The 27,692-nt window shown below is 45.6% G+C and overlaps 1 protein-coding gene across 1 annotated transcript in view; it reads left to right on the forward strand.

The window, feature by feature from the left end:
• SYCP2L (synaptonemal complex protein 2 like) overlaps positions 1 to 27,692 on the forward strand; it is a 1,791,741-nt gene that overhangs the window by 1,128,486 nt on the left and 635,563 nt on the right. The window contains exon 26 of the mRNA XM_086966882.1: positions 23,350 to 23,399. Coding sequence (XP_086823008.1) covers positions 23,350 to 23,399 — 50 coding nt within the window. The remainder of the gene's footprint in view (positions 1 to 23,349; positions 23,400 to 27,692) is intronic.

The raw sequence follows: 27,692 nt of genomic DNA on the forward strand, positions 1-27,692 counted from the left end.
GGTCGCCGATGGCTGCCAATATCTGCCAGGTATAGTACCACTCCGGCACGTAGGTGCAGGATCCCAGGCTCATCAGCCTGCTGCTCAAGGGAGCTTAAAGTTACAAAAAGGGGGTGGGGTCGCACACTACTCACACACCGGCGGAAGTTGCCCCTAAGGTCTCTGGTCATTGTAGTAGAGTGTTCGCGATGCATCATCTTTCGATCTTGCTATCTTCGCTGTCTTCGCCATCCCTGGACACGTGTTTCGGGTTTTCAACCCTCGTCAGCAGGGATAGGCAGTGTTCTGGGGTCGCCGATGGCTGCCAATATCTGCCAGGTATAGTACCACTCCGGCGCGTAGGTGCGGGATCCCAGGCTCGTCAGCCCGCTGCTCAAGGGAGCTTAAAGTTACAAAAAGGGGTTGGGGTCGCACACTACTCACACACCGGCGGAAGTTGCCCCTAAGGTCTCTGGTCATTGTAGTAGAGTGTTCGCGATGCATCATCTTTCGATCTTCGCTGTCTTCGCTGTCTTCGCCATCCCTGGACACGTGTTTCGGGTTTTCAACCCTCGTCAGCAGGGATAGGCAGTGTTCTGGGGTCGCCGATGGCTGCCAATATCTGCCAGGTATAGTACCACTCTGGCGCGTAGGTGCGGGATCCCAGGCTCGTCAGCCCGCTGCTCAAGGGAGCTTAAAGTTACAAAAAGGGGGTGGGGTCGCACACTACTCACACACCGGCGGAAGTTGCCCCTAAGGTCTCTGGTCATTGTAGTAGAGTGTTCGCGATGCATCATCTTTCGATCTTGCTATCTTCGCTGTCTTCACCATCCCTGGACACGTGTTTCGGGTTTTCAACCCTCGTCAGCAGGGATAGGCAGTGTTCTGGGGTCGCCGATGGCTGCCAATATCTGCCAGGTATAGTACCACTCCGGCGCGTAGGTGCGGGATCCCAGGCTCGTCAGCCCGCTGCTCAAGGGAGCTTAAAGTTACAAAAAGGGGGTGGGGTCGCACACTACTCACACACCGGCGGAAGTTGCCCCTAAGGTCTCTGGTCATTGTAGTAGAGTGTTCGCGATGCATCATCTTTCGATCTTGCTATCTTCGCTGTCTTCGCCATCCCTGGACACGTGTTTCGGGTTTTCAACCCTCGTCAGCAGGGATAGGCTGTGTTCTGGGGTCGCCGATGGCTGCCAATATCTGCCAGGTATAGTACCACTCCGGCGCGTAGGTGCGGGATCCCAGGCTCGTCAGCCCGCTGCTCAAGGGAGCTTAAAGTTACAAAAAGGGGGTGGGGTCGCACACTACTCACACACCGGCGGAAGTTGCCCCTAAGGTCTCTGGTCATTGTAGTAGAGTGTTCGCGATGCATCATCTTTCGATCTTGCTATCTTCGCTGTCTTCGCCATCCCTGGACACGTGTTTCGGGTTTTCAACCCTCGTCAGCAGGGATAGGCAGTGTTCTGGGGTCGCCGATGGCTGCCAATATCTGCCAGGTATAGTACCACTCCGGCGCGTAGGTGCGGGATCCCAGGCTCGTCAGCCCGCTGCTCAAGGGAGCTTAAAGTTACAAAAAGGGGGTGAGGTCACACACTACTCACAAACCGGCGGAAGATGCCCCTAAGGTCTCTGGTCATTGTAGTAGAGTGTTCGCGATGCATCATCTTTCGATCTTGCTATCTTCGCTGTCTTCGCCATCCCTGGACACGTGTTTCGGGTTTTCAACCCTCGTCAGCAGGGATAGGCAGTGTTCTGGGGTCGCCGATGGCTGCCAATATCTGCCAGGTATAGTACCACTCCGGCGCGTAGGTGCGGGATCCCAGGCTCGTCAGCCTGCTGCTCAAGGGAGCTTAAAGTTACAAAAAGGGGGTGGGGTCGCACACTACTCACACACCGGCGGAAGTTGCCCCTAAGGTCTCTGGTCATTGTAGTAGAGTGTTCGCGATGCATCATCTTTCGATCTTGCTATCTTCGCTGTCTTCGCCATCCCTGGACACGTGTTTCGGGTTTTCAACCCTCGTCAGCAGGGATAGGCAGTGTTCTGGGGTCGCCGATGGCTGCCAATATCTGCCAGGTATAGTACCACTCCGGCGCGTAGGTGCAGGATCCCAGGCTCGTCAGCCCGCTGCTCAAGGGAGCTTAAAGTTACAAAAAGGGGGTGGGGTCGCACACTACTCACACACCGGCGGAAGTTGCCCCTAAGGTCTCTGGTCATTGTAGTAGAGTGTTCGCGATGCATCATCTTTCGATCTTGCTATCTTCGCTGTCTTCGCCATCCCTGGACACATGTTTCGGGTTTTCAACCCTCGTCAGCAGGGATCGGCAGTGTTCTGGGGTCGCCGATGGCTGCCAATATCTGCCAGGTATAGTATCACTCCGGCGCATAGGTGCGGGATCCCAGGCTCGTCAGCCCGCTGCTCAAGGGAGCTTAATGTTACAAAAAGGGGGTGGGGTCGCACACTACTCACACACCGGCGGAAGTTGCCCCTAAGGTCTCTGGTCATTGTAGTAGAGTGTTCGCGATGCATCATCTTTCGATCTTGCTATCTTCGCTGTCTTCGCCATCCCTGGACATGTGTTTCGGGTTTTCAACCCTCATCTGCAGGGATAGGCAGTGTTCTTGGGTCGCCGATGGCTGCCAATATCTGCCAGGTATAGTACCACTCCGGCGCGTAGGTGCGGGATCCCAGGCTCGTCAGCCCGCTGCTCAAGGGAGCTTAAAGTTACCAAAAGGGGGTGGGGTCGCACACCACTCACACACCGGCGGAAGTTGCCCCTAAGGTCTCTGGTCATTGTAGTAGAGTGTTCGCGATGCATCATCTTTCGATCTTGCTATCTTCGCTGTCTTCGCCATCCCTGGACACGTGTTTCGGGTTTTCAACCCTCGTCAGCAGGGATAGGCAGTGTTCTGGGGTCGCCGATGGCTGCAATATCTGCCAGGTATAGTACCACTCCGGCGCGTAGGTGCGGGATCCGCCGGTGTGTGAGTAGTGTGCGACCCCACCCCCTTTTTGTAACTTAAAGCTCCCTTGAGCAGCGGGCTGACGAGCCTGGGATCCCGCACCTACGCGCCGGAGTGGTACTATACCTGGCAGATATTGGCAGCCATCGGCGACCCCAGAACACTGCCTATCCCTGCTGACGAGGGTTGAAAACCCGAAACACGTGTCCAGGGATGGCGAAGACAGCAAAGATAGCAAGATCGAAAGATGATGCATCGCGAACACTCTACTACAATGACCAGAGTCCTTAGGGGCAACTTCCGCCGGTGTGTGAGTAGTGTGCGACCCCACCCCCTTTTTGTAACTTAAAGCTCCCTTGAGCAGCGGGCTGACGAGCCTGGGATCCGGCACCTACGCGCCGGAGTGGTACTATACCTGGCAGATATTGGCAGCCATCGGCGACCCCAGAACACCGCCTATCCCTGCTGACGAGGGTTGAAAACCCGAAACACGTGTCCAGGGATGGTGAAGACAGCGAAGATAGCAAGATCGAAAGATGATGCATCGCGAACACTCTACTACAATGACCAGAGTCCTTAGGGGCAACTTCCGCCGGTGTGTGAGTAGTGTGCGACCCCACCCCCTTTTTGTTACTAATAAAAGAGTACACTATGCGCTGAATGACCACTCATTCTCACCTTCAGATACGCCGCCGGTGTCCGTGTAGCAGTGTTGCTCGATAGACTAACGTAGTTTAGCGGTGATGCGAATCTACAACAAAAGCATATATACGAAGGATAAATGGCAGCGTTGCTGCGACGTCAAAGCTATACAAATTATAACACGGCTGAAGGCTTATCTCCTCAACTTAGTAACTCCTCTGTAGTTCAACCGACGTCCCGACAGGCTCAAAAAGACTGCCATGTACAAGCAGTCGAACAGGTGCGCTGTAATACGTTTCCTCCTATACGTGATGACGTAATCTGCCCGAGATGAACAACAATGACGGACTCCGAATGTGCTGAAACTTTATGGGCATCCGAAACAGTGTACACGAACACTCATAATCGTGTTAACAAAGACTCACAGCCTCACCCATTTACCAAAAGCAGACAGAATAGTGAAAGCCAGGTCAAACAGTGCTCATAATCCCCTATGTCTAGGAAGAAAATAAAAGGAAAATATCTGCGATCATTCCAATTAAATACAAGTGTGGAAATGTCACAGAGAATAGGATACAAATAACACACGATACAACTTAACAAATATCATAATGTGTCAATCATGTAAATAATCTTACAACATAGCGAATATATAGGGGCCCCAATAAAAATCATGAGTCTACCAAAAATTAAAATCATGTGATTTTACTTTACTGTGTTTTTAATGCGCTGTATTGGAATCCCGCGTGGGTATGAGACTCTTCAATCTGGATTTACAGAAAACATGACATTTCTAATTTGTCGTTCAGTCCTGATGGAATCATGGTCTGCAATTTATTGATCCAAAAGACTTTTCTCTGGAGGAGATTTTTAGAGTTGTCTACTCCTACTATTTTGGGCACTTGTTCGATAATCTGAAATTTCAATTGTGCAATGGTGTGGCGTTGTTTGTCCCAATGAGTCGCCAGAGGGGAAGTTGAGTTTCTAGTACGGATTCGACTTTTGTGTTCTGTAAGCCGTATTTTCATCTTTCTCTCTGTTTTTCCCACATACGGAAGCCCACATGGGCATTGAATAGTGTAAACTACATGCTCTGAGTTGCAGCTGGTACTACTCCGTAGTTTGATTTTGGCACCCATGCGGGGATGTAGTAGAGAATCACCTAAGATCGCGTTGTTGCAATGTTTACGATTCCAACATTTATTTGTTCCATTTTTTGTGGATACTGAATCAGATTTTATTGTTCCCTTTTTCTTAGAAAGAATTTCTTTGAGATTGTGTGCTCTGGTATACGCGAACAGTGGTTTCGCAATGAATAGCTTTTGAAAGTCTGCTTCTGTTTCCAGTAAATCCCAGCGTTTGGTTATCATCTTTTTTATATCTCTAGATGCGGTGAAGTATTTTGAAACGAACACGACCCGTGTGGTTGTTTTTTTAGGTGCTTTTTCCAACATTTGCACTTTTGGTGTCAGTCTTGCTTTCTCCAATTTACAAACTAACAGTGTCTCGGGATATCCTCTGTTTAAATAGTTCTGTTTCTGTTGCTGTAGTGTTTCCTCATAAGCCTTGTCCTCGGATGAGATACGCCGAGTTCACAAGAACTGAGAAACTGGTAGATTGGTGAAATTGAGATGGAGGATGAAATCTACTGTACAGAAGAGCATTGTTCTTGTCTGTAGGTTTCTTGAACACACGTGTGTTGATTTTCCCCGCCTCGAGTTCTATCCAGTTCTTTTCTGTCTTTTCATGTAGGGACACTAGAAACGCTAGCCGCTCCTTTATCTTCCTAGAGTGACCGCTGAAATATTGTTACTGCTACTTCATGGTGAGAAGACAGTTGCATTTCTCCAATTTTCTCCAACAGCAGATCAGTCAACATTTAGGATTGAGCACTCATACCCTGTATTTTATCTCCTAGATTCTAGAACTGATTATAGGCGACTTTTTTTGCTGTAGTGTGCGCTCGTGCCATTTGAACATTTTGAACTTCACATTATGGAATAGCAGAGAATATCATAGGAGAGGTACGTGAAGCAAAGTTGTATTGAGTCCATTTGGCTAATCACGTCACTTTAATTGATCTTGGGGCTCTAACTGTTTATTATTTAATAATTTTCTGTTGATTTCAGCAGTTTGTGGCAGGATCTGGCTACAATTATTCAGTAAAGTTGTTGTTGTCATGCGCACACTCGCCGTTTACACCTGGGTGAAGGCTGCACAAATTAATGGATTTATTAGGATGGGTCGCGTTTTGACTAACAGATTATACTTACCCCTCATGTGCAACAATTGATTATGTCTCCTCTTTTTCTTTTTTCAACAGAAAACCCCTGACGAAGGGACGCATATCCCAAAATGCATTGGGTTATAAAAACGATTGTTTTGAATTTTATGTATTTTCAAAATAGATTATTTTGTTGGTTCCTATGTAATTAATCAGATGTTATGATTAGAGAAACTTTTGGTTTATTACTTATGTGTACATTTTCCATTAAAATTGAGTTAACTTCTATATACTGTTACTTTGTTGATGCATATCCTGAACACAGCATGTCTTGAAGAGACAGCCCAAGAATTGCCTAGTCAAGACCTAAAAACTAACTTCCTCACTTCCCCTTCACCTCGGATCCTCCTGGAGTCTCAGTCAAACCTCTCTTAATCCCAACAGTGCTCTCATATTGCAGATGAGCAGCATGAGAGCAGTGGCAGGATTGGCTAGAGCGGAATGCCTCGACGCTCCAGGACCTGCTCTCCACTCTGTCTAAAACAGCTCTATGTGGAGAAGTATCTCTGAGGCACGTAAGGCTGACCGTAGCAAGACAGCCGACCAGACAGACATGCGCAGTGTAAACTGATGGAGTGAGCACTGCTTTCCTGCTGCCAGTCAGCAGCAGCACCGCCCCAAACATTGCTTGGGCTGGGATCAGTAAAAAATAAAATGGTAATTAATTTTATTACCATTTTATTTTTCACTTTTGCTGCAAAGGCAGCAGGGGGCGTTGCTCCTCTGCCCTAATGGGGGGCTGCCGCTGCAGGTTTCTTGTTTGCTCTTAAAACAGAAGTGTGAAGGCACAATGGACAAAAGAGTTTGTGTATGATGTTTCAGAGTTTAGTAGAATTGTTGGTATCCATTGGTGGCTGGTAGGACTCATGGGTGAAGTGGTGGGCATGGGGGGTGGGGGCGTTGGGTTGTGCAATGAAAAAAATACATATATAGACCTACCTTGCCGCCAGATCCCGCGTCTCTGCTCCTTGCTCCTTGCTCCTCCTCTCCTTGTGAGACTCCTGGAACAGGAAACTAGGAGGAACAGCCAAGCTCCCCTGACCAATCACAACGCTGATTGGTTTTGAGCATCCTGGTTTGACTCTCAACCAGAGAACGGGGCCCGGGCATGTACTCCACGCAGGCTGTAATGCAGCCTGCATGGAGAATGGGGAAAGTGCGCATGACTGGTTTGGGCGTCCTGCGAGGCTCGGCCAGACAGTCATGGCGCACTTAGGAGTGGGCAAACAACTCCTGCCCTGCTCCGAGAGCAGAGCAGCCCACCCGCAAAGGAAACATAAAATGATAACTCAGTTATTATCCTTTTATATTTACTTTTTTGACGTTGCTCAAAAGTAGCAGGGTGACGCTCCTCCGCCATAGCGGAGGAGCCACTACTATTGGTATCTCGACTGTAGACAGTAGAATGGCAGATGACAAAAAATGAATGGCAGACGGCAAATAAGGGTAGACTTTCTGCTCCAACATTTCACTGTTTAATTAGTTTCCACATATTTAATTTGCCCCTGGCTCTTGCACCCTTGTCTTCAGCTCAGGCTTATAACTCGGGAGAAGGCATCTATTGACAGTTGTAGCCCGAGGTTAAAGGGCTATAATGCTATTTGTACACCCTTTGCACCAATTGTGATTTAATTTTATAGCTGAATGATGAGGGCTAGTGAAATCTGAACCACCACAATGGAGAAGGAGAAGATTCTTTTGCTGATTATGTTTAAGCACCAGGTGCGAGTTGGATGTGCTAGAGGGGACTTCCTGCTGGTGTTTAAGAAAATGTGTTACACTACCGGTGCAGAATATATTGGCTTAGCTGAATCTTCCTCCGCCTACCTTTTCACTCTCTAAACATATTGTGCTAACAACAAAAGTAAGAGATGTGGTACAGTAATGAAAAGGTAAATGCCATGGCAATTTAACCTGAATGTTTCTCCTGAGAAGAAGGAAGCAAAGAAAAACGTTTTTCAAATCAGACTTTGGTGCTTTGTGTTTGGCTAGAAACATAAACATTTGATTTAAGGTGGGTCTGCTAAATCCAATTAAATCAAACTTGATAAACTGAAAAAAAAAAATGTATGGATCAGCCAAACCCGAGCTTACTCTAAGGTAAAACATAGATATGCCTACCACATGGGATGGCTGTGCGCCATCGGGCGAAATGAAGAAATACAATTTGACAGGAAAGTTAGACCAACTTTGTGCCTATGAGAAATACTTTTTTGTTGGTTACGTATAGAGCTAGTTCATTCAGCAATGCCTATTGTCTTGTTAGAGTTACACTTTTCATGATCACAATTTCAGGAAATGCTTATTTAACAGGACCATGTGTTTACAACAAGGCTTTGTACATTGAAGCTAAAACTGAAGAGGAAAAAATAATGAATGTGAGATTCTGTATACCCTGGTGCCTTAGCCTGGAGCAAGGACTGACTGGCCAGTAGAAGTGTTTTCTCCAAGACTTTAACACCCACAACCCCGACCACCCCCTTGCACCGAAGATTCATTTGTGCCTGAAGGTCCTTTTCAATGCAAAACGGGTCGTGGGAAATGTGATTTTGCGCTTTACTGGAAATGAGCAGGCTGAATACGAGGTCTTCCAATTCTATTTTTTAAGCAATTCGCTTAACTGTGCAGTACTGGATGGGTTCTACTCTTCTGGGGTTGAAAAAACCTACACACTGTTAAGAATTCTTCGACATTGACCAAACGACCTTTGTTTCAGTATCAACATTTGCCCGGGTTATGCTGGTGAATGGGCACCCTTCGAAGATGCCCAGGGCCTTGCCTCCGTCTCCCTTGCCATATGGCAACGGGAGATGCTGAGAACTATGCTGTGGGAGTGGGTAATGTATGCAGACGGCTACAATCTTCTCCTGCCTCGAACAGCCCATACCCTGTACTATGTGCAACCTAGCATTCAGTTCCGGCTGAAAAACTCTCACTCTTCGACGGTTTTGGCGCGGAATGTCAAGTGACTGCTGGCAGCCTCCATGCTGGAGTGCAAGTCCATGAAAAGACTAAAAGAAAAGCACATTCGCTTTGCTTTTCAGGGCTTTGAAAAGTTGTAATGCACAGTGGTCTACACAGTCTGTTTACCAATTCGTTGTCCGATTGCTCAGTCCTAATGTCAGTTAAATGCAAAGCATTGGACTGAATGCAGGATGGTCCCTGAATTAAATGAGATTAGAAGCATTTACGCACGGCTTCCTTTTTTGAGGCTGTGCAGTCTGGATTTATGAAGCATAGTTAGTTGAGATAGTCACTCCTGATCTTTTTGTGTCCCTTGAAAGGCATGCAATTAAGTTTTCATCTTCCAGAATTGAACAAAGCTGCAATTATAAGTGAGCATTTACGTTTTAGGAGAACTCTACAACGTCTGGTCAGACTCAAAATACTTTGATAGGCATCGAAACCTGCAGGTATTAGTGCTACCATACTTTTCTTGAACATAAAGGAAATAAGTATTATTTTGATTAATTTTCAGGCTGTCAGCAGCAGGGGGGCACGGCTTCGGTAAGGCTCTCCCTTCTCCTGGATCCCCATCTCTTCTTCAGCTAATACCTAAGACGTGGTCTGCCTCTGGCAGCTGCTGCTTTTATCCTTCCCCGCTGCCACCATTAGTTACAGTTCTTTGGAGGGTAGTTGTTTGCAGTTCAACAATAATATATATAATGCAAAACTGTGCAGCAGTGCATTTCTGTATTGTGCAATGCAACAGTCCTATACAATGCTGTACTCTTATACAATACAATGCAATGCAGGAACACTATAAAAAGTACTACTTTATTCCTGTCGATCCAGATATATGCCTATAATTAATCCATGCACTTATCATTTATCTATACACTGTCACCCACCAATTATCTGTACACCTAGTCCTTCATTCAGTTATCTAAGCATTATGCTTCGAGCCCTACGTTGGCTGCCCATCCGAACTACTCTGCCTGAACTACAAATCTCCGTCTGGTCCAAAATATTAACAGGATTGACTTGCTATGTAACTATCAAACGGGAATGTAAGGTCTACGAATCAACTTATTTTTCGTCCACGATGCATCCACATAGCTAAACATTCTTCAGCCTTCTCTTACCTCAGCCAGTCCCACTGGAATAGACTCCCCCTGTTCACCTGTGCATGTACCAGTTGTACCAGTTTCAAGAAACACTTCAAAACCTGATTGTTCTAATATTGGTTCGGTTTGTTTCCTCTACCTGCTTGCCAAAGTGCCAAGATATCTTTCCAGGGCTGAGATGTGCACTATACCAAGAACCAAATAACATACCATTCTCTAATCCATCTAAATGCTGACCCTTTCTCACATTCTCTCGGTCATTCACTCAGCCACAAGAAACCCTTTCACTGAAATAGGAAAGACCTGCTAATTCTTACCTGAACAGGGAGGCAAGACATTGCACACATTTGTAGTAATCAAGGTTATTAGGTCTCTCGCCTGAGCCAGCGCATGTGTTGCTCTAGCAAACCATTTAGTGAGTGGGCTTTAAAAAGCAGACCACAGCTTTTTGTGTTGGCTAGAGCTGCGGGTACGCGCACAGTTATGAGCAGAGGCGCCACAGAGCTTTCCTCTCTCATTATGGCTCATTAAGTGCATTGCTCGTAGGCACCCTTACAGCCCACGATCACTTTCACTTTGACTCTTTCAAACACCTGGGTAGAAACGCTCAATGCTACCTTCTCGTTCAAACTGCAGTTTTTTCTCAGATGTGGAAACTGAAGATTCACACTACAATGTGTTTAGTGAGAAGGTTTCTCACCCCACCCGGACCAGATATCAAAATCACTCGCTTCAGGCAGCCCGGTCCTCCTCTGCTACATCCACTGGGCAGCTATGTGCTGTGGGTGGCATGCAAGGTCCGGTGATTTCTCTCCTGCCCCTAACTGTTAAAACCCACCCAGGGCCCCTACCTCTGACCAAATCGTAGCAGCATTGCAATCCATGCATAAGCTGTCATGGTTGTCAAGTAGCACCGGGAGCACCCCCATTTGAGAAGGATGCTGCCTTTGCGGAAAAATTCCCCTTTCTTCCATTATCTCTTGCACCTGCACATTAATATACTTCAGTGCTTTTGTGTCTTGTGCTATTTTTCATAAAGGTTTTTTTCTGTTCTGCATCAGCATCCAATTAACTTAATCCAGCCTGTGACTGCAGTCCGCGCCACTGCCGACCCAGTTAGTGGCAGAGACCGGACAGCAGGCTGGACAATATCTGACTCGCACACAAGGATGTAGACTGCAGTTTATTTCAGCACCTCTTTTGAATGCCTAACACCATAGATAACTTCGGCTTACTGTTTCCGCTAACTGCTACCTGCTTTTTAGGACTTGTAGATTAACATCTACCTTTAGAAGTGCAGGGCTTGTAAATCCCAGGATGCAGCACTCTTTTGGCTAACACAGTATGGATGAAGGAGACAAATGTGGAGTTGACAGCTTTGTGAGACACCAGGTTCCAATCCAATTCTGGGAATTGTAGTCTTTATTTTCTTCAACTAACTCAACCCAATTGAAATTACCTGGTACCGTCTGGTAAAAATTACATGTAAAAGGAGTAAGTACTGCGTGCATAGTGTCCTGTTAGCAGAGCGTCTGACGGCTGTTTACACCCAATATGTGTACACTTGGTACCCTGCTCATCCCCCCAGCACTAGAGTTAAACCACACACATACTGAGTCCTCTCACCCATCCCCATCGACATACACTTACCTGCCACCTGCAGCAGCAAGACTACAGAAAGACAAGAAGGCTCCTCTCCTGCTGTCTGGTACAACACCAAATCTGCTTCATATCCCTATCAAGGACACCTTACACACCAACCATGTGCTCCAGGGGGCCGCCTTAGACACATTCCAGCATTTGTATCTTGCGCTACGTGGGAGACCATTGACTGGCAGAAACCCAGGTTGGTTTACAATCTACTCAAGCAGCGAAAACCTCACTGAAACTGAGCCTTTTAGAGACCTCTCCATGCCGGTCACAGATTGTGGTCCAACACCTTCCATGCCAATCAGTAATGCACCCACAGGCAACCTGACATCTCGTGTACATATAATGACTCCCACAATGTACAAGGACACTTCTACTCTCCACTTCTACTACTCCTGTCCCACAAGTGACAACAACTAAGGACACTTCGCATCTCAGGTCAAACCTGCACTTGCACATTTGCAATGCAATAGGTCTTGCATTCCTGAATGTTTAAGCTATTGGCGTGGCATTATTATTAGCAATGCCAATACCTCAAACTTTCAGTAATACAAGACCTATTGCATTGCAAATGCTTGTTTATGTAACGTGTGTTTTGCACTGAAAACTATTTAAAGAAATCAAGGAACACTAGCCACATTTTTTCAACCTATAAATGTTTTCACAACATTCTTTCTTTGAAATCTGTGCCTCTAATACAAGTTGAGCATTAGGTTTGATTCCCTTGCAACCATGAGTCAAAAACCAAAACCTTGCCAGTAATGCATTCAAATTCTATAATGTATTTTGCCTTTGCAGCAGCGAGTGCCTCTGTGGATGAAGTGTGAAGGGGTTTTGTGTTGCTGAAAGTTATTTGGGAAAGAATCCATCTACTTGTCCAAAGTACAACGTACCAAGAGAACATGCTACCTTATCATTTAGCACAAAACATGTCTCCCATGTAACTCTTGCCATGTTGTAGATGTTCTGAACATACAGAATTGGTGTGAAACACTTAGTTATCCAGTATTAGGGTATCTTTCATAGATTCACATGCCTGAATCATTCCCTGTTGTCGGGATGGGAGTCCCCGGTACATAAATAAAGTAATGTCCCATTAGAAATACAGAGTAATATGTCGAAGGCCTCCCATTAGTAACATTCCAGGTCCTTTTGTAATAAGAACCAAACTCCAGAGAGCAGCCAATCTGCTGCCACCACCCTCTGGAACCTTTCTGGAAGGATCTCTAGTCCCTCAGATGTTCTACCACACGTCGAGCTAAGGGAGTCTCCACTGAGCTCTGCTCAGGTCTTTCAATATCTTTTAGATTTAAGGTACTTTCTTCGAATTTTTCTCTATCTGAGTGAAGTCTTTACTGTCTTCATGTCGGATACCCCTAAAAAAGGCCTTTTTAGGCCCTCTGAGACTTGCAAAAAGAAGAGATTGCACGTCGATGACCAGCACAAAGACTGCCTCTATTGTCTTTATCCAGACCATTCTCCTAAAGCCTGCAAGGTATGTCGGACTTTTTCTACAAAAAACTTTGAAAGTTTGTGAGGGAAGGCTTTGGACTTGGCTGCAGAGACTTAAGGACAAAAAAAACTCCTTGTCTTCGGAGGGGAGTGAAACATCATCAAACTCTTCTTTAAAAACTCCTCAGGAAAGGCCCAGATCAGTTTCTCCAGGACCTTCTATGCAGCAACCTCAAAAGAAGACGCAAAAGCAGTCTTCAGAGGTTCCAAAGCGTTAAGATTTGCCTGCAAAAGAGCATTCTCCCCTTACAGGGTCAGAGAAGCCATCTTTAGACACTCTAACTCCACCGCTGAGGGTGAAGCACACTTTCAAAAAGCCTTCCTCAGCCCCCTCGACGTCCACCTCGTTCACGATGGCATAGAAGACGACGAAACCTCTACCGATTGCCATTGGAGTGACTTTGTCAAGGACGACAAGTTCGAGACTATCCGTCTCATTGGCATTTCGTCGGCGATGAAGACGTCTGCGTCGACGACACTTACCCCCTTTGTCGTTGTAATGAATGTGCTATTTTTATGATAAATAGCTTGGTAATGACAGTCGCCCATCACCATCTCAATCTTATTTAGCATGTTTTAGCATAATATAGTGACGTGTAGGCCTGTTTCTGACTTTACCTTCTTTTATGGCAGTGCTGACTATTGCCTTTGACATGCTCTCATGTCATCTTGCTTTGCAATTTGTTATCACATAACATAGTGATGTGTAGGCCTGCCTAGTAAGAATAAGCTACAAAGTAGGATTAGATTATGTCTCTTTCTGACTTTATCTTGCTTAATGGCAGGGCTTGCCTATTGGCTTTGGCATGATCATATGCTATCTTGCATACTAATTTTGCTCTTTTGCGGGAATAGTGGCCTATGCTTAAGCGACTCAATTCTCTGAGCTGTCACCATTTTCTGAGCCTCTCTGGGTGAGAAGCTATGTTTTCCTTTCCACTTGGTGTTCACCCTTTTTAAACTAGAAGGGACCGGTTCTTGTCGGAGGAATGTGCTCACTCTGCCCGGAGTCATAACAGATGCTTGGCCAGCAGAATCTGTGGCCTTGGAGCCGGCTGGTGCTGAATCTGATGAGAAAGAGGGGGTGAGGCTCACAGGAGCTTTGTCCTATGTTTCCACGTGTATTAAAAGGAGGTGTCTGGGTTCTGCACATTGGTAGTTCATCACAGTACAGACGTGCAGCTGTGACGGTGAAGCAGATCATCCTGATTCGGCTGTAGAAACAGACTCCCCTCTGGCGAAGTGGAAGCAGGATGTGTAGATACTTGGTGAGGTGTTCCACTAATTCTTATATTCCTACTGTTCTTGCCTAACTATCTTCTTCTGATTTCAGGTTCTATACATTTATATACATATAAGTTCTATATATGTTTTACTGATTGCGTTTACCAATTGTTTAGGTGCTAATGTGAAGAAGGCCTATCGTGGCTTAGTGTTCTATTTTATTTTATAATTGCGTAATAAAAGAAACCCCAGATGTTAGACCCGGCCTCGTGGTGTGTTCCTCCCTGACCCGTAGCAACACCCTTCCGAGCTTTTCACCACAACAGACCCCTGAGTCCCCCGGCCTAGCCAGCCCTTCCCTCCATGTTACCCATGACTGTCCCCGGACTTTCCCGTCTGTGCCTCCCTCTTCCCGGCCCGTAGGCCCTGTGTGCCCACTTTCCGGCACCTAAGATGGCCGCCCGGGCCAGCACGGCCTAGGCCGAGAGGCCCCACCCTGGCTGGAGGACAGAGCGCTCCCCGTGAGTGAGAGAAGGAGGAGCAGTACCTTTCACACCTCCGACCTCTCCCTGAGAAGTGGGTTTCGATCGCTCTCTGGCCACCCAGAGGGCTGGCTCCACGCCTGCTGTGTGTCTGGGTCTCCTCCCGATTATGACATGAATGGATCAAAGGGCCGCGTGGCAGGAAACCCCGACAAGCGACCCCCAGGTGCTAAGACTCCTGCAGACCAGAACTCTGGAGATCAAAGAGGAGCAGTCCTATAACTGGGGATGCTCCGGGACTATCGAGAGATTCGATTCTGGAACGACGAGAGCCCTGCTGTCGCGGTCACGGCTCGCTTGGCAGAGAATGACTTCTGCTGGAACCACCTGAGCCCTGCTGAGTGACTCGCGGCTCCCTTGCAACTTTGGCACACCTGAGCCCTGCTGAGTGGCTCGCGGCTCCCCTGAATATCGTAAGACCTCCGACATCTTGCTTGAGCCGCGGCTCCCTGACTCTCCCGGTCCGGCTGGACCCTAAAAGATCATCTCATATCCCCCAGCTCGAGGATTGATAGCTGCGCGCTGGATACGCACCGAGATTGACACTGATCAGATAAGACTGTCCCGCTACCCCTACCCTGACCGAGGCTCTTTAAGCCTTTGCTCTATTTGTAACTACCTGCCTTTGCCGATCAGAAAGATCCTTTGAATTCCGAGATAAAGAAACGTTCTTAAGAAGCTACGGTGTGGTGTCTTTTGTGTCGTGTGGTGCTTGTGTAGTGTGTACGATCCTAGATTTGAGACTCTCCCCCTGAGCAGTCTCCCGCCAGTGCTCGTCTTCATACCTAGGGAGGTGGGCCCCTGGGTGGTCAGGTACACTTCCTGCCCTTCCCTGAGGTCGCCTTCCAACACCAGAGTATATGATTCTTTGTCTGTATTCCTTGTGGAGGGAGATTCGGCTCCTTTTTGACCAAATGCTTACGGAAGGATGGGTGAATTCCCTTCCAATGGGTAATTATCGAAACAGAAGTTGTCTGGCTCCCTGCAAGGAGCGAAATTCTAATTCTTCTACCCCCAGCCTTGCTAGAAGAGGTGTGCGTTGGATGTATGTAGTCCTGCCCGGGTGAGTATTCAGTATTTGGAGAGGAGCGGGAAATAGCCTCCCATGCAGCGCCTGTCACCAGGAGGTTTGATATTTTGTTGTTGTAGTACACCGTGGTACTTTGTGATTTGTTGTTTTGTGAAGCATCTCAGCAAGGCTATTTTTAGTGTTGGTGTTCCTTTCTTGGGTAAGTATTGTGGAGTGTTGTTTCCTTTTGGGTCCCAAGAGGGGATAAGCTTGTATGTCCTGATTGTTGGCAGAATTTTCAGGCCATTACAGTCGTCGACGATCAAGATCAAGAAGTCGACGACAGCGCCGACGACTCGCTTGACGACCATGAGTGTACCATTGACGGCCATCTCGTCGATGACCGCTTAGATGATGAAAATTCCCCCGTCGGCAGCAGCGTCTGTTACAATCATCGACAATTCCTCGTCGAGGACGTCTATACCGTTGACGGCCTTGTCGACGACAGCTACGTCAGGACTTAAAATTACATATTTTCATCATAAAATTACAAAACGGAGTCTATCGCCTTCTCTTACATCACCTAGTAGGGTTCAACCTTTGCCACCCTCGCACCTTTTAGATGAGGAGAAGGATTTGGATGAGGACAGCATGTTTAATGCTGCAAGAAGTCCCTCCGAACTTAATGTTAAATATCAGGAGGATTCTGAGTATGATGATCAGGAGATTGATGAGCAGGACTATTATCATGAGGACACTCATCAGCAACAACCACAGATGGTTTGTCTTCCTTCAGCCTTGGTCTCTGATCTGCAATTTATCATATTGGACTACAGAAAGAGGTTCCCTACATCTGAGCGGTCTCCTGCTCCATTGTTCTCACCGCCACAAAGACTGCACCTCCCACCTCCACCATCTATTTCTATGGAGGTGCCAGTGCCACCCCTTCCATCTGCGGACGATGAGGATGAAGGACAGGAAGAGAGGGAGCTTCCAGATACGCAGTCACACCATGACGAATGGGACGACTACATTATCCCTCTTCCCGCATCACCTTTACCTCCGCAAGTGGACTCCCCTCCTAAAGATATAGGAGGCTTCCATAATCTCCTGGAGAGAGCAGCCCAATGATTCAAACTACCAATGCCCTCTCACCAACAAGACTGTTTCCTTTACGATTTCAAGGAGCCTTATAAAAAGTTGGTTAGGTCCATGCCCATCATAGACTATATTTGAGATCAAGGCATTAAGATCATGCAAAATCCCTCTACAGTTCATCCAGTTCTGCAAAGATTGGACAAAAAATACAGGGCTCCAGACGATGCTCCATCCTGTTTCATTGGACATCCAAAGTCTGATTCAGTGATTACTCAGGCAGCGCAACGCAGATCGAAAAACCCTTCTGTTCCACTTTCAGCACCCCCTGATAAAGAGGGCAGGCACCTAGACAATATCGGGAAATAGTTTTCCTCTATGTCAGCGCTAACAGTATGAGCGTCTAACTCACTGGCACTATTGGGATGCTACAGTAAACAAATGTGGTCAGATATTGCACCGTACTTGGAGTCCTTGCCGCAAGAATCTAAAGACAAAGCAAGAAAGGTGCTTCTGGAAGGAGAGACGTAGGCTTCTGAAATCATAGATTGCGTTATGGACATCGCATCAACTGGTTTCCGCCAACTGGCTGGTGCAGCAGTTCTGCGGCGCCAAGGGTGGCTTAAGGCAACAACATTCCAACCTGAAATTCAGACTAAAATCCTTGATATGCCTTATGATGGACAACTCCTTTTTGGTACCCATATTAATGAGGCCCTCCAAGGTATTAAAAAAGACACGGATATGGCCAGAGCTCTGGGTACCCTTCGATATAAAAACACCACTTTTCGTGGCTCAAGGGGTAGAGGACAATACTCTAATAGAGGGGGCTACCAAAAATATAGGTCTTCATATTCCTCCTCAAACCAATACAGGCCGCAGTTTCAGCAGAGACAACAAGCGTAGACTTCACACAACAAGTCTTCTTTTTTTGGAAAAGCCAGACGGCAGAAGCATTTCGCTCAATGTCAACGACTTCTCTCTACCTCCAGTCTCGGTTTCTTTTCCACCTTAAAGAGTGGGAGGAAAAATTTCACACTATTTTCAAAATTGGAGGCAAATCAAAACAGATCATTGAAATGGAGACCTATCCTAGATTTGAGAAGTCTAAACAAATACTTGAAAAAACAATCATTTTGCATGGTCACTATCCAGGACGTCCTACAGCTTCTCAATGCGAATGACTACATAGCATCCTTGAATCTCCAGGATGCCTACTTTCATATTCCGATCCACAACAGGCACAAAAAGTTTCTGAGGTTCGCTGTAGCGGGCAGACATTACAAAGTCCGGGTCTTGCCTTTCGGGCTCAAGTCAGCCCCACGCATCTTCACAAAATGCCTTTCGCCAGTGGCTGCATTTCTCAGGCAACAGTATCATTAAATCTTTCCATATCTCTACGACTGGCTCATCAAGGAACCCTCTCTCAACAGCGCAAGAAGGTCTTCCAAAGCCTGTCTGCATCTTTACAGGAAATCAGGTCTTACTCTAAACCCGGACAAGTCATTTTTACAGCCTTCTCAGCGGATAATATTTCTGGGAGCTGTCCTAGATACGGTCCTGAAAAAAACGTATCCATCGCAGGAGCGAAAACAAAAACTCCCACAATTGGCAGAAAGCATGCGCATAAGAAAGTCTCTTTCAGTGCGCCTCTTCAAATCCTTCCTTGGAATGATGTCTTCCTGCATCCTCCTGGTTCCATACTATTGTCTCCGCATGCATCTCTTCAAGAGGCTCTCTCCGCACAATGGATTCAAGTCAGCGGATCCTTCAACAACACCATACAGGTGACCCCTCAGATGGTCGCCGCTCTCAACTGGTGGATTCAGCCTCACAATCTGTCTCGAGGCCTATCCTTCCTGACTCAAGAATCTCCTCAGGAAATAACCACAGATGCGTCCCTTGAAGGTTGCGGAGCCTTCCTTCAGGAGCTTCAGATCAGGGGGAAGTGGTTGCCTCCCGAACGGAGACTACATATAAACCTCCTAGTACTCAGAGCGGTCTACCTAGCGCTCCTGGCTTTCCTTCCCAGAATAAAAGGTTCGTAAGTGCTTGTCAGGAAGGACAATACTACAACAATGCACTACCTGAACAAAAAGGGAGGGACTCATTCGCTCTCACTCTCTCAAGAATCGCAAAAAATCTGGAACCGGTCTCTTCGGAACAATGTTTCTCTACGAGTGAAGTACGTTCCAGGAAAAGACAATTCGTTGGCAGATTCACTGAGCAGAATGCAGACCAGACCACCTGCCATGAGTGGGACTTAAACCAACACACTCTCGACATCTACTCTCTGTGGGGCGAACCCCCGTTGGATCTTTTCGCCACATGGCAAAACACCAAATGCCAATACAAAAAGGTTTCAGCACTCAATATAATGTTATAGATGCTTCAAGTCACAGTCCATGTTTTCGGAACATGAAACTCTTACTTTTGCCACGCCGGGTTATCAGGCTGTTGTCAAGCTCTTGAACTTTGAGTATCGTTACGTTATTTGGACTAGAAATACCGTGAATATTAGAGGAACACATTTTGTGCCATACGTTGAAGCCCTGAAGAAGTCTCTCAGGAGACGAAACGCGTTGGCTATGGCTAGGATCAATGGAATTGTGAAAAGGTTATGGAATGTTGAGAAAATAATTTACGTATGAAAAATAAAGTGAACACTGCATCAAGAAAAACACAATTCGGATTTGGGCATCTGTTCTTCATGTGCTACTCATTCATGGACTGTGACTTGAAGCATCTATAACATTAAATTGAGTGCTGAAACCTTTTTGTATTGATATTTGCTGTGGGACTTGTTCCTACTTTGTGGGGAGTATAGGGTGAGAACTCCCTGGTTTCGTGCACCTGCTGATACTCTAGGACATTATTTCACTTGTTGGTTGCGGATTTCAAAAGCCTCTGCCTTCAGTCTTTGTGTGATTTCAAAACGCCAAATGCCAACACTTGACAAGCTGGCATCCCCAACAGGGATCTCTGGGGAATGCATTTTCAATAGCATGGTTCGGCGTATTCGCCTACGCCTTTCCGCCAATTCCACTAATCCCCAGGATCCTCAGGAAGATGAAGGCAGAACCTTGCACGCTGATTCTAATAGCCCCAGCATGGCCTTGCCAACATTGGTTTACAGAGCTTAATCTCCTCTCCCTACAAACACCAATTCCATTGCCGCTGTTTTCATCCCTCCTCACAATGAACCAGGGACAAGTCCAGCACCCGGAGCCAGCATCTCTCAAATTGTCGGCCTGGCTCCTGAGTTCCACGAGTTTCAAGATTTGAACATTCCTCCTGGAGTGCAGAGCTCATCTATCCCACGCCAGAGCAGATAGCACAAACAGGACTTATTCCTTTAAATGGAAGAGATTCTGTAACTGGTGCAGGTTGGCTAAGGTGCATCCTTTTACATCCACTCCAGAGAAGATATTACCATCCCTCCTTGATTTGGCCTCTTCATGCCTCGCCCACGCTTCCATCAAAGTTCACCTGGCAGCAATATCCTGTTTCAGGAGATCTTATACTGGACCTTTTCTTTGGTCAAACAGAATAATAAAACAGTTTCTCAAAGGTCTTTTTCGGACTTTCTCTCCTGTAAAGTTGCCACCTCCAACATGGCAACTAAACACAGTACTTCCTCAGCTGATGAAGCACACTTTTGAGCCGATACACAGAGCTGACCTCAAGTTCCTAACTTGGAAGCCTGCGCTCCTTTTAGCCCTTGCATCCCCAAGGCGAGTTAGCGACCTTCGCGCTTTCACAATACAAGATCCCTTTCTACAATTAAAAAATGACAGGGTAATTCTTCGAACGAATCCAAAATTTATTCCAAAAGTTCCATCTGACTTCCACCTAAATGATCCCATTGTCTGGAAAACTTTCTTTCCAAATCCTCAAACGGCAGCAGAAAGATCTCTCCATTCTCTGGATTTAAAACACTGCCTTAAATTCTACCTTGACAGAACAAAAACTTTCTGCAAATTCAATCAACTTTTTGTGGTTTACAGCTTACCCAAGAAGGGTTTCCCTCTCACAAAGCAAAGTATTTCCAGATGGATATCTGGTGCTATTGTTTTCTGTCACCAGCAGGCTGGTCAGCCTTTACTGTCACGGATACGTGCCCATTCCACCAGGGCAGTCTTTACCTCTACGGCACTATTTGCAGGTTTGCCCATCACGGAGATTTGCAGAGCGGCAACATGGAAGACGCTGCATACATTTACTTGGATACAGAACTTACGAAGGATGCTGCAGTGGGACAGGCGGTGTTGCGTCATCTATTTCGATAAAGATGAGCCTTCCTTCCTTTCCACCAACCTTTCTCTTATTTTTCCACGCACAGTTCCTTATCACTATTATATCTTTGTATACACGTGCAACTTATTGCTTTGCATTCTAATGTTGTGATGTTTGCATATGTATATACATAGATATGTATGCATTTGTTAACCCGTGTTTGATGCTCGTTATGCCAAAGGTAAAGTGCTTATCATTGCTTTCTACTCTGATTCAAGCATGTGAATCTATGAAAGATACCCTAATACTGGATAAGAAATGCGGTACTTACCTGTAACTGCAGTTATCCAGTATTGGTATCTTTCATAGATTCACATGCAAACAACCCGCCTCCCTTGGAAGGGCTCACCTAGTACTCTCAGTTGTTCTTCTATGTAGCACTGTGCTTACAAAAATCTGAGGGACTAGAGCTCTTTCCAGGAAGGTTCCAGAGGGTGGTGGCAGCTGATTGGTTGCTCTCTGGAGTTTGGTCCTTATTACAAAAGGACCTGGATATGTTACTAATATGAGGCCTTTGGCCTATTACTCTGTATGTCTAATGGGACATTACTTTATTTGTGTACCAGAGACTCCCATCCCGACGACGGTGAATGATTCAGGCATGTGAAGCTATAAAAAATACCAATACTGGATAACTTCAGTTACAGGTAAGTAACACATTTCTTCACAGGGATCAGTGTGTTCTGGGACAGTTGGAATTTGCTGTGCCCAACTGTGTCAATTGGCCATCTCCTATTTCTTGTATCCTTTGTCCTCCATACCGTGGACTTTCAACCTTGGACAACAAACTCATTTTAGTACTTGGCTCTCAGTAGAGTGAGGCAAAGAAATGCAGGACTGATTCGAAGAGGTGCTATTGGTTAGAAATTCAAACCTCAAAAAAGCACAGAAATAACACTCAATATATCAATGTCCGGTCCAGTAGGCATGGATGAGACTAATAGAAATTCTGAACTTATTTGAAGCTTCATGCTTAGTGGTCAACTGGGCTAAATCTATTATAGTCCAGTTTAAGGGGAAGCACTGCCAACAAACTCATCATCTAAATTATGTGTTCATATAGTTCTATAGATGGCTTAGTACGCATACTAGCATTGACCTAAAGTTGTGCTGAGATCTTATTATGGTTCCCTTACTGGATACAATCCAGTGCAACCTAGGGAGGAGATGTGAGAGCTCTCTTCTGATAACCATCATTGGAATGGCTGCCTTTTTTCGAATGGTTGCGCTCCTAAACCACCGTCCAATTTGACATTATACGATCCCTATATGGTTCATCAGTATGATTCAGGAGTGCTCTCATTGTTTATAGAGGGGTAAACTAAAACACATGGTTTTTAACAAATGTAGTCAATCCGCTTACAATAGATGTTTGGGCAAGGCTGATCTCTGCCATTACTAAGAACCAAACTGCCAGTGATAAGCGACTAGCTTTTTGTAAGCAAGGAGAGCCTTGCTGTTCGACTTAAACTAGACGTATTTGAGGGTCCTGTCCTACTAGGTTCAGCAAATGGTCAGCAAATGTTTTTGCTTTAAAATGGGAAAGTAATTTGATCGCACAACAAAATACCATCCACAAAATTACAAATATAATAAAGATTTTCGCGGGATTAACAAAATGGAACACATGCTAAAAGGGACTGGCAGAGCAAAAGGATGTAAATCCCTACCCAAGAAATTTATACCTTGGAGCAACTAACACGAAAACAAGTTACTTACATTACTTGGTGCGGTACCAAGTGACGGTTTGTGCAGACTTGTCCTGCCGTTGAAAAAGAGCCATGGCCCACAAAAACGAATTGCCACAATGTATCGCATTTCTATGGTGAAAAGCAGGCTATATTTTTTGTCAGATGAACTGTATCATTTTTACCACCATTTGTAATAAAGAAAGGCCACAACCTTGACTAAATTTTACAGGTATTTAAAGAAAAGTATACATGTTAAACACGATAATGCCCACATTTTAAAGTGAATTCAGCTCAGCGTAGGAAGGAATCTTCTGCACAGTGAAGAAATCATAATGTTTTGTGGTGACATGCTCTAATTTTTTCCTGGTTATAAACTATTGCATTTGTTCGTTCTAGGTCAGCGAAGCAAAGCAGAAAATACTGGGCCAGCCAGGCTCGTCAAAGAGGTAATATAATTTTGGTTTATTTTATTTGTAGTTCTCAAAATTGAGGATGATGCACAATAACTAGGTCTGAAACCACAATAAAAATGACCCGAATGAGTTAATCAGATAGTTAATAAAGAGACCCACATTTGCAATCGGGGAAGTTTTATACTTATAAAGATTCTCTTCATAGGTACGGAAGACTGCATGCATTTGTACTTGGGAGGCTGCATGGAGATGAGTTTACTGCAATCAATGTTTATAGTAATATCTGGGAAATCAACAGTAAAACCTGCCCAACAGACCATAAAATTGGTACACAAGCAGCCAAAATGCTGGTCTACTTGTTATACTGTCATATGCAGCACTTATGGTGCTGCAATATTGCCCTACAGGCCAGTCTGTCCGACTTAATGTACTTTCCGAGAGTAGTTTCCTTGAAAACAGCCCGATGTACTTGTTTTTCTTGCTGCATGCCTCCACTAACCATGGTCCGGGTTAATGAGAAGGAGTGTTAGGCCTGGCTTTTCAGGTTGGTTGCTTTTGGGCCTCCTGTTTTAGTTAGTTTTAGGACTCTGCGCACTTTACCACTGCTGATCAGTTCTAAAGTGCGTATGCTCTCTGTATAAATTGTTATTATGGATTTGTGTTTCCATTATTGGCTTATTTGATTTACTACTAAGTACCTGGTATAGCGCACTGTGTGTGCCCAGGGCCTGTAAATCAAATCCTGCTAGTGGGCCTGCAGCACTGATTGGGCCTCCCACACAGCAGCCTTGCAAAAGGTTCTCAGACCTGCCACTGCAGTTTCTATCTGCATTTTTTTCTGCCATGTCGACCTGGCAAGTGCTCCCACTTTACTTGCCCTAACCTTCCCTTTTATCACATTCGAGTCACCCATAAGATAGGCCCAAGGTACCCCTGTGGGACGAGAGCAGGATATGTGAAAGGTTGGACATATCCTGGTGTGTGTGACATGTCCTGATATTGAACTACAGTGTAATTCATTTTTTACAAAGGAAAGGCTATCTGTCTCATAGGATAGAATGGTAATTTATTTATAACATCTTATAAGATTAACTTTACATTGGGACACTATTGAAGGATGGAGTTTAGTATGCCTGAACTCAGAATATAAAAATGCATCTTTTAGTAAAGAGGATTTTTATATTGTGTTTTGAAAATAAAACTTTTAGAAAGTGGGTATTTTCTTGCTTAGCCATTCTGTGTGCCTTTGCCTGTTTGTGTATTGACTGTCTGGCTTTGGAGTAACAGGGGCTGGGAATGTGCATTCACTGAGACCGCCACTGGGGTGTTGAAGTGTGTCCTGCTTTTCCTGGATGAGTCAGGGCTGGGCTAAATATCTGTGTACTGCTTTTAGAGTAGGGGTTGAGATTTCCTTGCACCTGAATGGACCTGATCTGCCTTACACAATGCTGTCTCCACCTTCTGCCTGGAAGCTGGACAAGGGAGGACAGAATTGGTTTTGACTGAGGACAGAGCCTCTCTGCAACAAGAGAACAAACAGAAATTGAATATAAATATTGGGGCCCAGACCCCAGAACTAAAAAATACTTCTGGACTCAAGAGGAATATTTGCCAAGGACAAGAGCTGGGAAAGCTGAAGGAAAAGTACTGCACTTTGCTGTGTGGGGTTGGCCTGCATTGGCTGTTTCTGGCAGAGAGAATAACATGGCTGTGTTGTGTATCCTGATTTAGGAAAAACTCCAAGGGCTTGAAGTAGAGTTTGCCTCCTGTTCTGAAGCCTCAGGGGCACAAAGACTTCACCACTAGCTCCCCTGAACTTCCTTCTTAGGAGTTCTGACATGGCAAGAGGTGCATGTTCCTGTGTTGAGCCTCTGGAGGTTGTTCCTGATGCTGGGAGCTGGGAATAAAGAAGCAACTAAAGAAGTGTGACTCACCCTTACATGTTTCTGATGCAACACCACTGTGCCACAGAAGAAACCGATGCAGCTACTGCAGCATCTGGAAAAATCCCTGTATGCCGAATCTTGAGCACCGATCTTCGTAATCTGAGATTTCTGCACCGGATCTGAAGCAAGCCCTGCTGTGTGACTGCAAGAACTGTCACATCATTAGACCGCAGTAGGAGATATCAATGCAGCATTGTTGTAGCTGCCGCATCAAGAACTAACGCATCCCCAACCCCCCACACATTGCACCGCGGCGCCAAGTCTACAACAACATCTGGACCGCAGTAAGAATTGGCACATCACTTCCCCACACAGTAAGAAAATTAAACATCACCTCCTCTTCAGAAAGGAACTGACTCATCCTCTCCCCTGCATGGCAGTAAGGAACCAACGCATCACCTCTGCTTGTGCAGGGAACCAACACATCACCTTCCCCGCACATAAGGAACAGATGCATCATCTTCCCTGCGGCTGTTTGTTTATGATTTTGACGCAGCCAAGATACTTTGTGTTGAAAGTGTCGCATCTATTGTTTTCTATGGACGGAACTGACTGTTTTTACCTTTTAAAAGTCATACCTTGATAACTGTATTTTGGATTTTTGTCATTTTGGTATAGTTTGGTTTAGATAAAGATTACTTATTTTTCTAAACTGGTGTGGTGTCCGCTTGTAGTGTCTTCACTGAAGAACTGCATGTGTGCACAAATGCTTTACACACTGAGATAAGCCTGTATTTTTCATGCCAAGCTACCAAGGGGGTGAGCAGGGGTTGTCTAAGGGCGTAACTCCCTTAACCTGACTAAAAGCAAGGGTTCCTACTTGGACAAAGGTGCAAACCATTGCCAACTAGAGACCCCCATTTCTAACAAGGAGACTCTGGGAAATTGAAGGCTTGGCTAAGGTAATGCATGTCAGCCACTAACATCTACAAAACATTAATTAAAGAAGGCTTCTCTTGCATTCATATGGGAGGTTTATGCCTGAAAGTTGTTTTCATTTCTGCCAACAATGGGCACAATTAACACAACTTCTTTGATTTCTGGGTAACCAGCCAGCTGGACACGGACCTACCCTTGGATATGAACTGTAGAAATCTGGAACTGAGGCATGTCCTTCAGAGTTATAAGTAGGCCTAGGCGGGGTTCACAGAGTTCTCCTACACGGAAATCCGCGAAGTGACAATAAACCCTGTCAAGCTATGGGGAGTTCCGAGAGCGGCAGAGTGGGTTACCTTTAGCCATTCACTCTGATTTTTAGTACCAGGTGTTTTTCCCGTGCTGTAAAATCAGATTGAACAGCATTGTGCAAGGGGGGCGCTGCTTGTTTCTGCCACTCGAGTAGAAGTTCTACTCAAGCTGTGGCTTCCTCAGTGGGAACAGAATGTTTCTCAACGCGAGAGATAGCGACCATCAGCGACTGCCCATGTTAAGAAATCTCGTAAATAGTCTAGTGTTAGATTTTCCTCGCTCGCCTTCGCCACCTTACCGTTGGCAAGCGCGAGCGAGAAAAAAACTCCACTCCACGTGGAGTGCGAAAATCTCAGCAAACAGAGAGGAGTTCACCACCCAGGCCTAGTTATAAGCTGTTTGTTGTGGATTCTGACATACTCATCAGTCAGCCACTGCAGTCACAGGCTGCAATTCCTTATCCCAGCTATCGCCTTCTAACTACTGCTGTATCGAATCATGTCATCATGGAGCATGTATTGGACCAATTTGTAATCATTGGAAACCTTAAACAAAAAGTACACTCTATAAAGGAATTGGCAATCCCTTCTGTCTCTGAAAACACCAAGTGTAACACCTGTACAATGTTGTGTACTAACCTTGAATTGAAAGAAGGAAGCACATCTATTCGAAAAATAACGAAAAATATCTTCTTTTTCTGTATCTGTGGCTTTCAATTCACTCCAAATTAAGGGTACAAGATCAGCTTCTCAACTTAGTTCAGTCTGGATTCATGGCGAACAGGTCTTGCCAGCCTTGACACTGAAAAAACATTTCCACTTTCTACAGAAGTGTTCTTTAAGCCCACCTTCACCAGAGAAACGTTATCTATTCTTTCATTTGAAAAGATGAAGTTGCTGTGAAGTATAGTGTATCCTTCAAGTTTATCGCTCTCCACATTTCACCACCAGACCATCTTCCTTCATCCTTAGCACAATATTCCTTACATCACTTTGAACCTTGCATTTTTGCTGCTAAGCTACTGCCAGCATCCTAGAGAAACTTTATGAATCCCGAGTTTAGTGAACACCTATTAGAAATGCATATTTTCAGTGTTTCAGAGTAAGAAATTGGGTTACTGGCGGAAGGGGTTGAACCCCTTAGGAAGCAGAAACCACAATTCTTCTCAGAGTGAAGTCACAAGCAAACCCTA

Source organism: Lissotriton vulgaris, chromosome 4_1 (assembly GCF_964263255.1).
Source record: "Lissotriton vulgaris chromosome 4_1, aLisVul1.2, whole genome shotgun sequence".
In the NCBI taxonomy this organism is placed as follows: Eukaryota; Metazoa; Chordata; class Amphibia; order Caudata; family Salamandridae; genus Lissotriton; species Lissotriton vulgaris.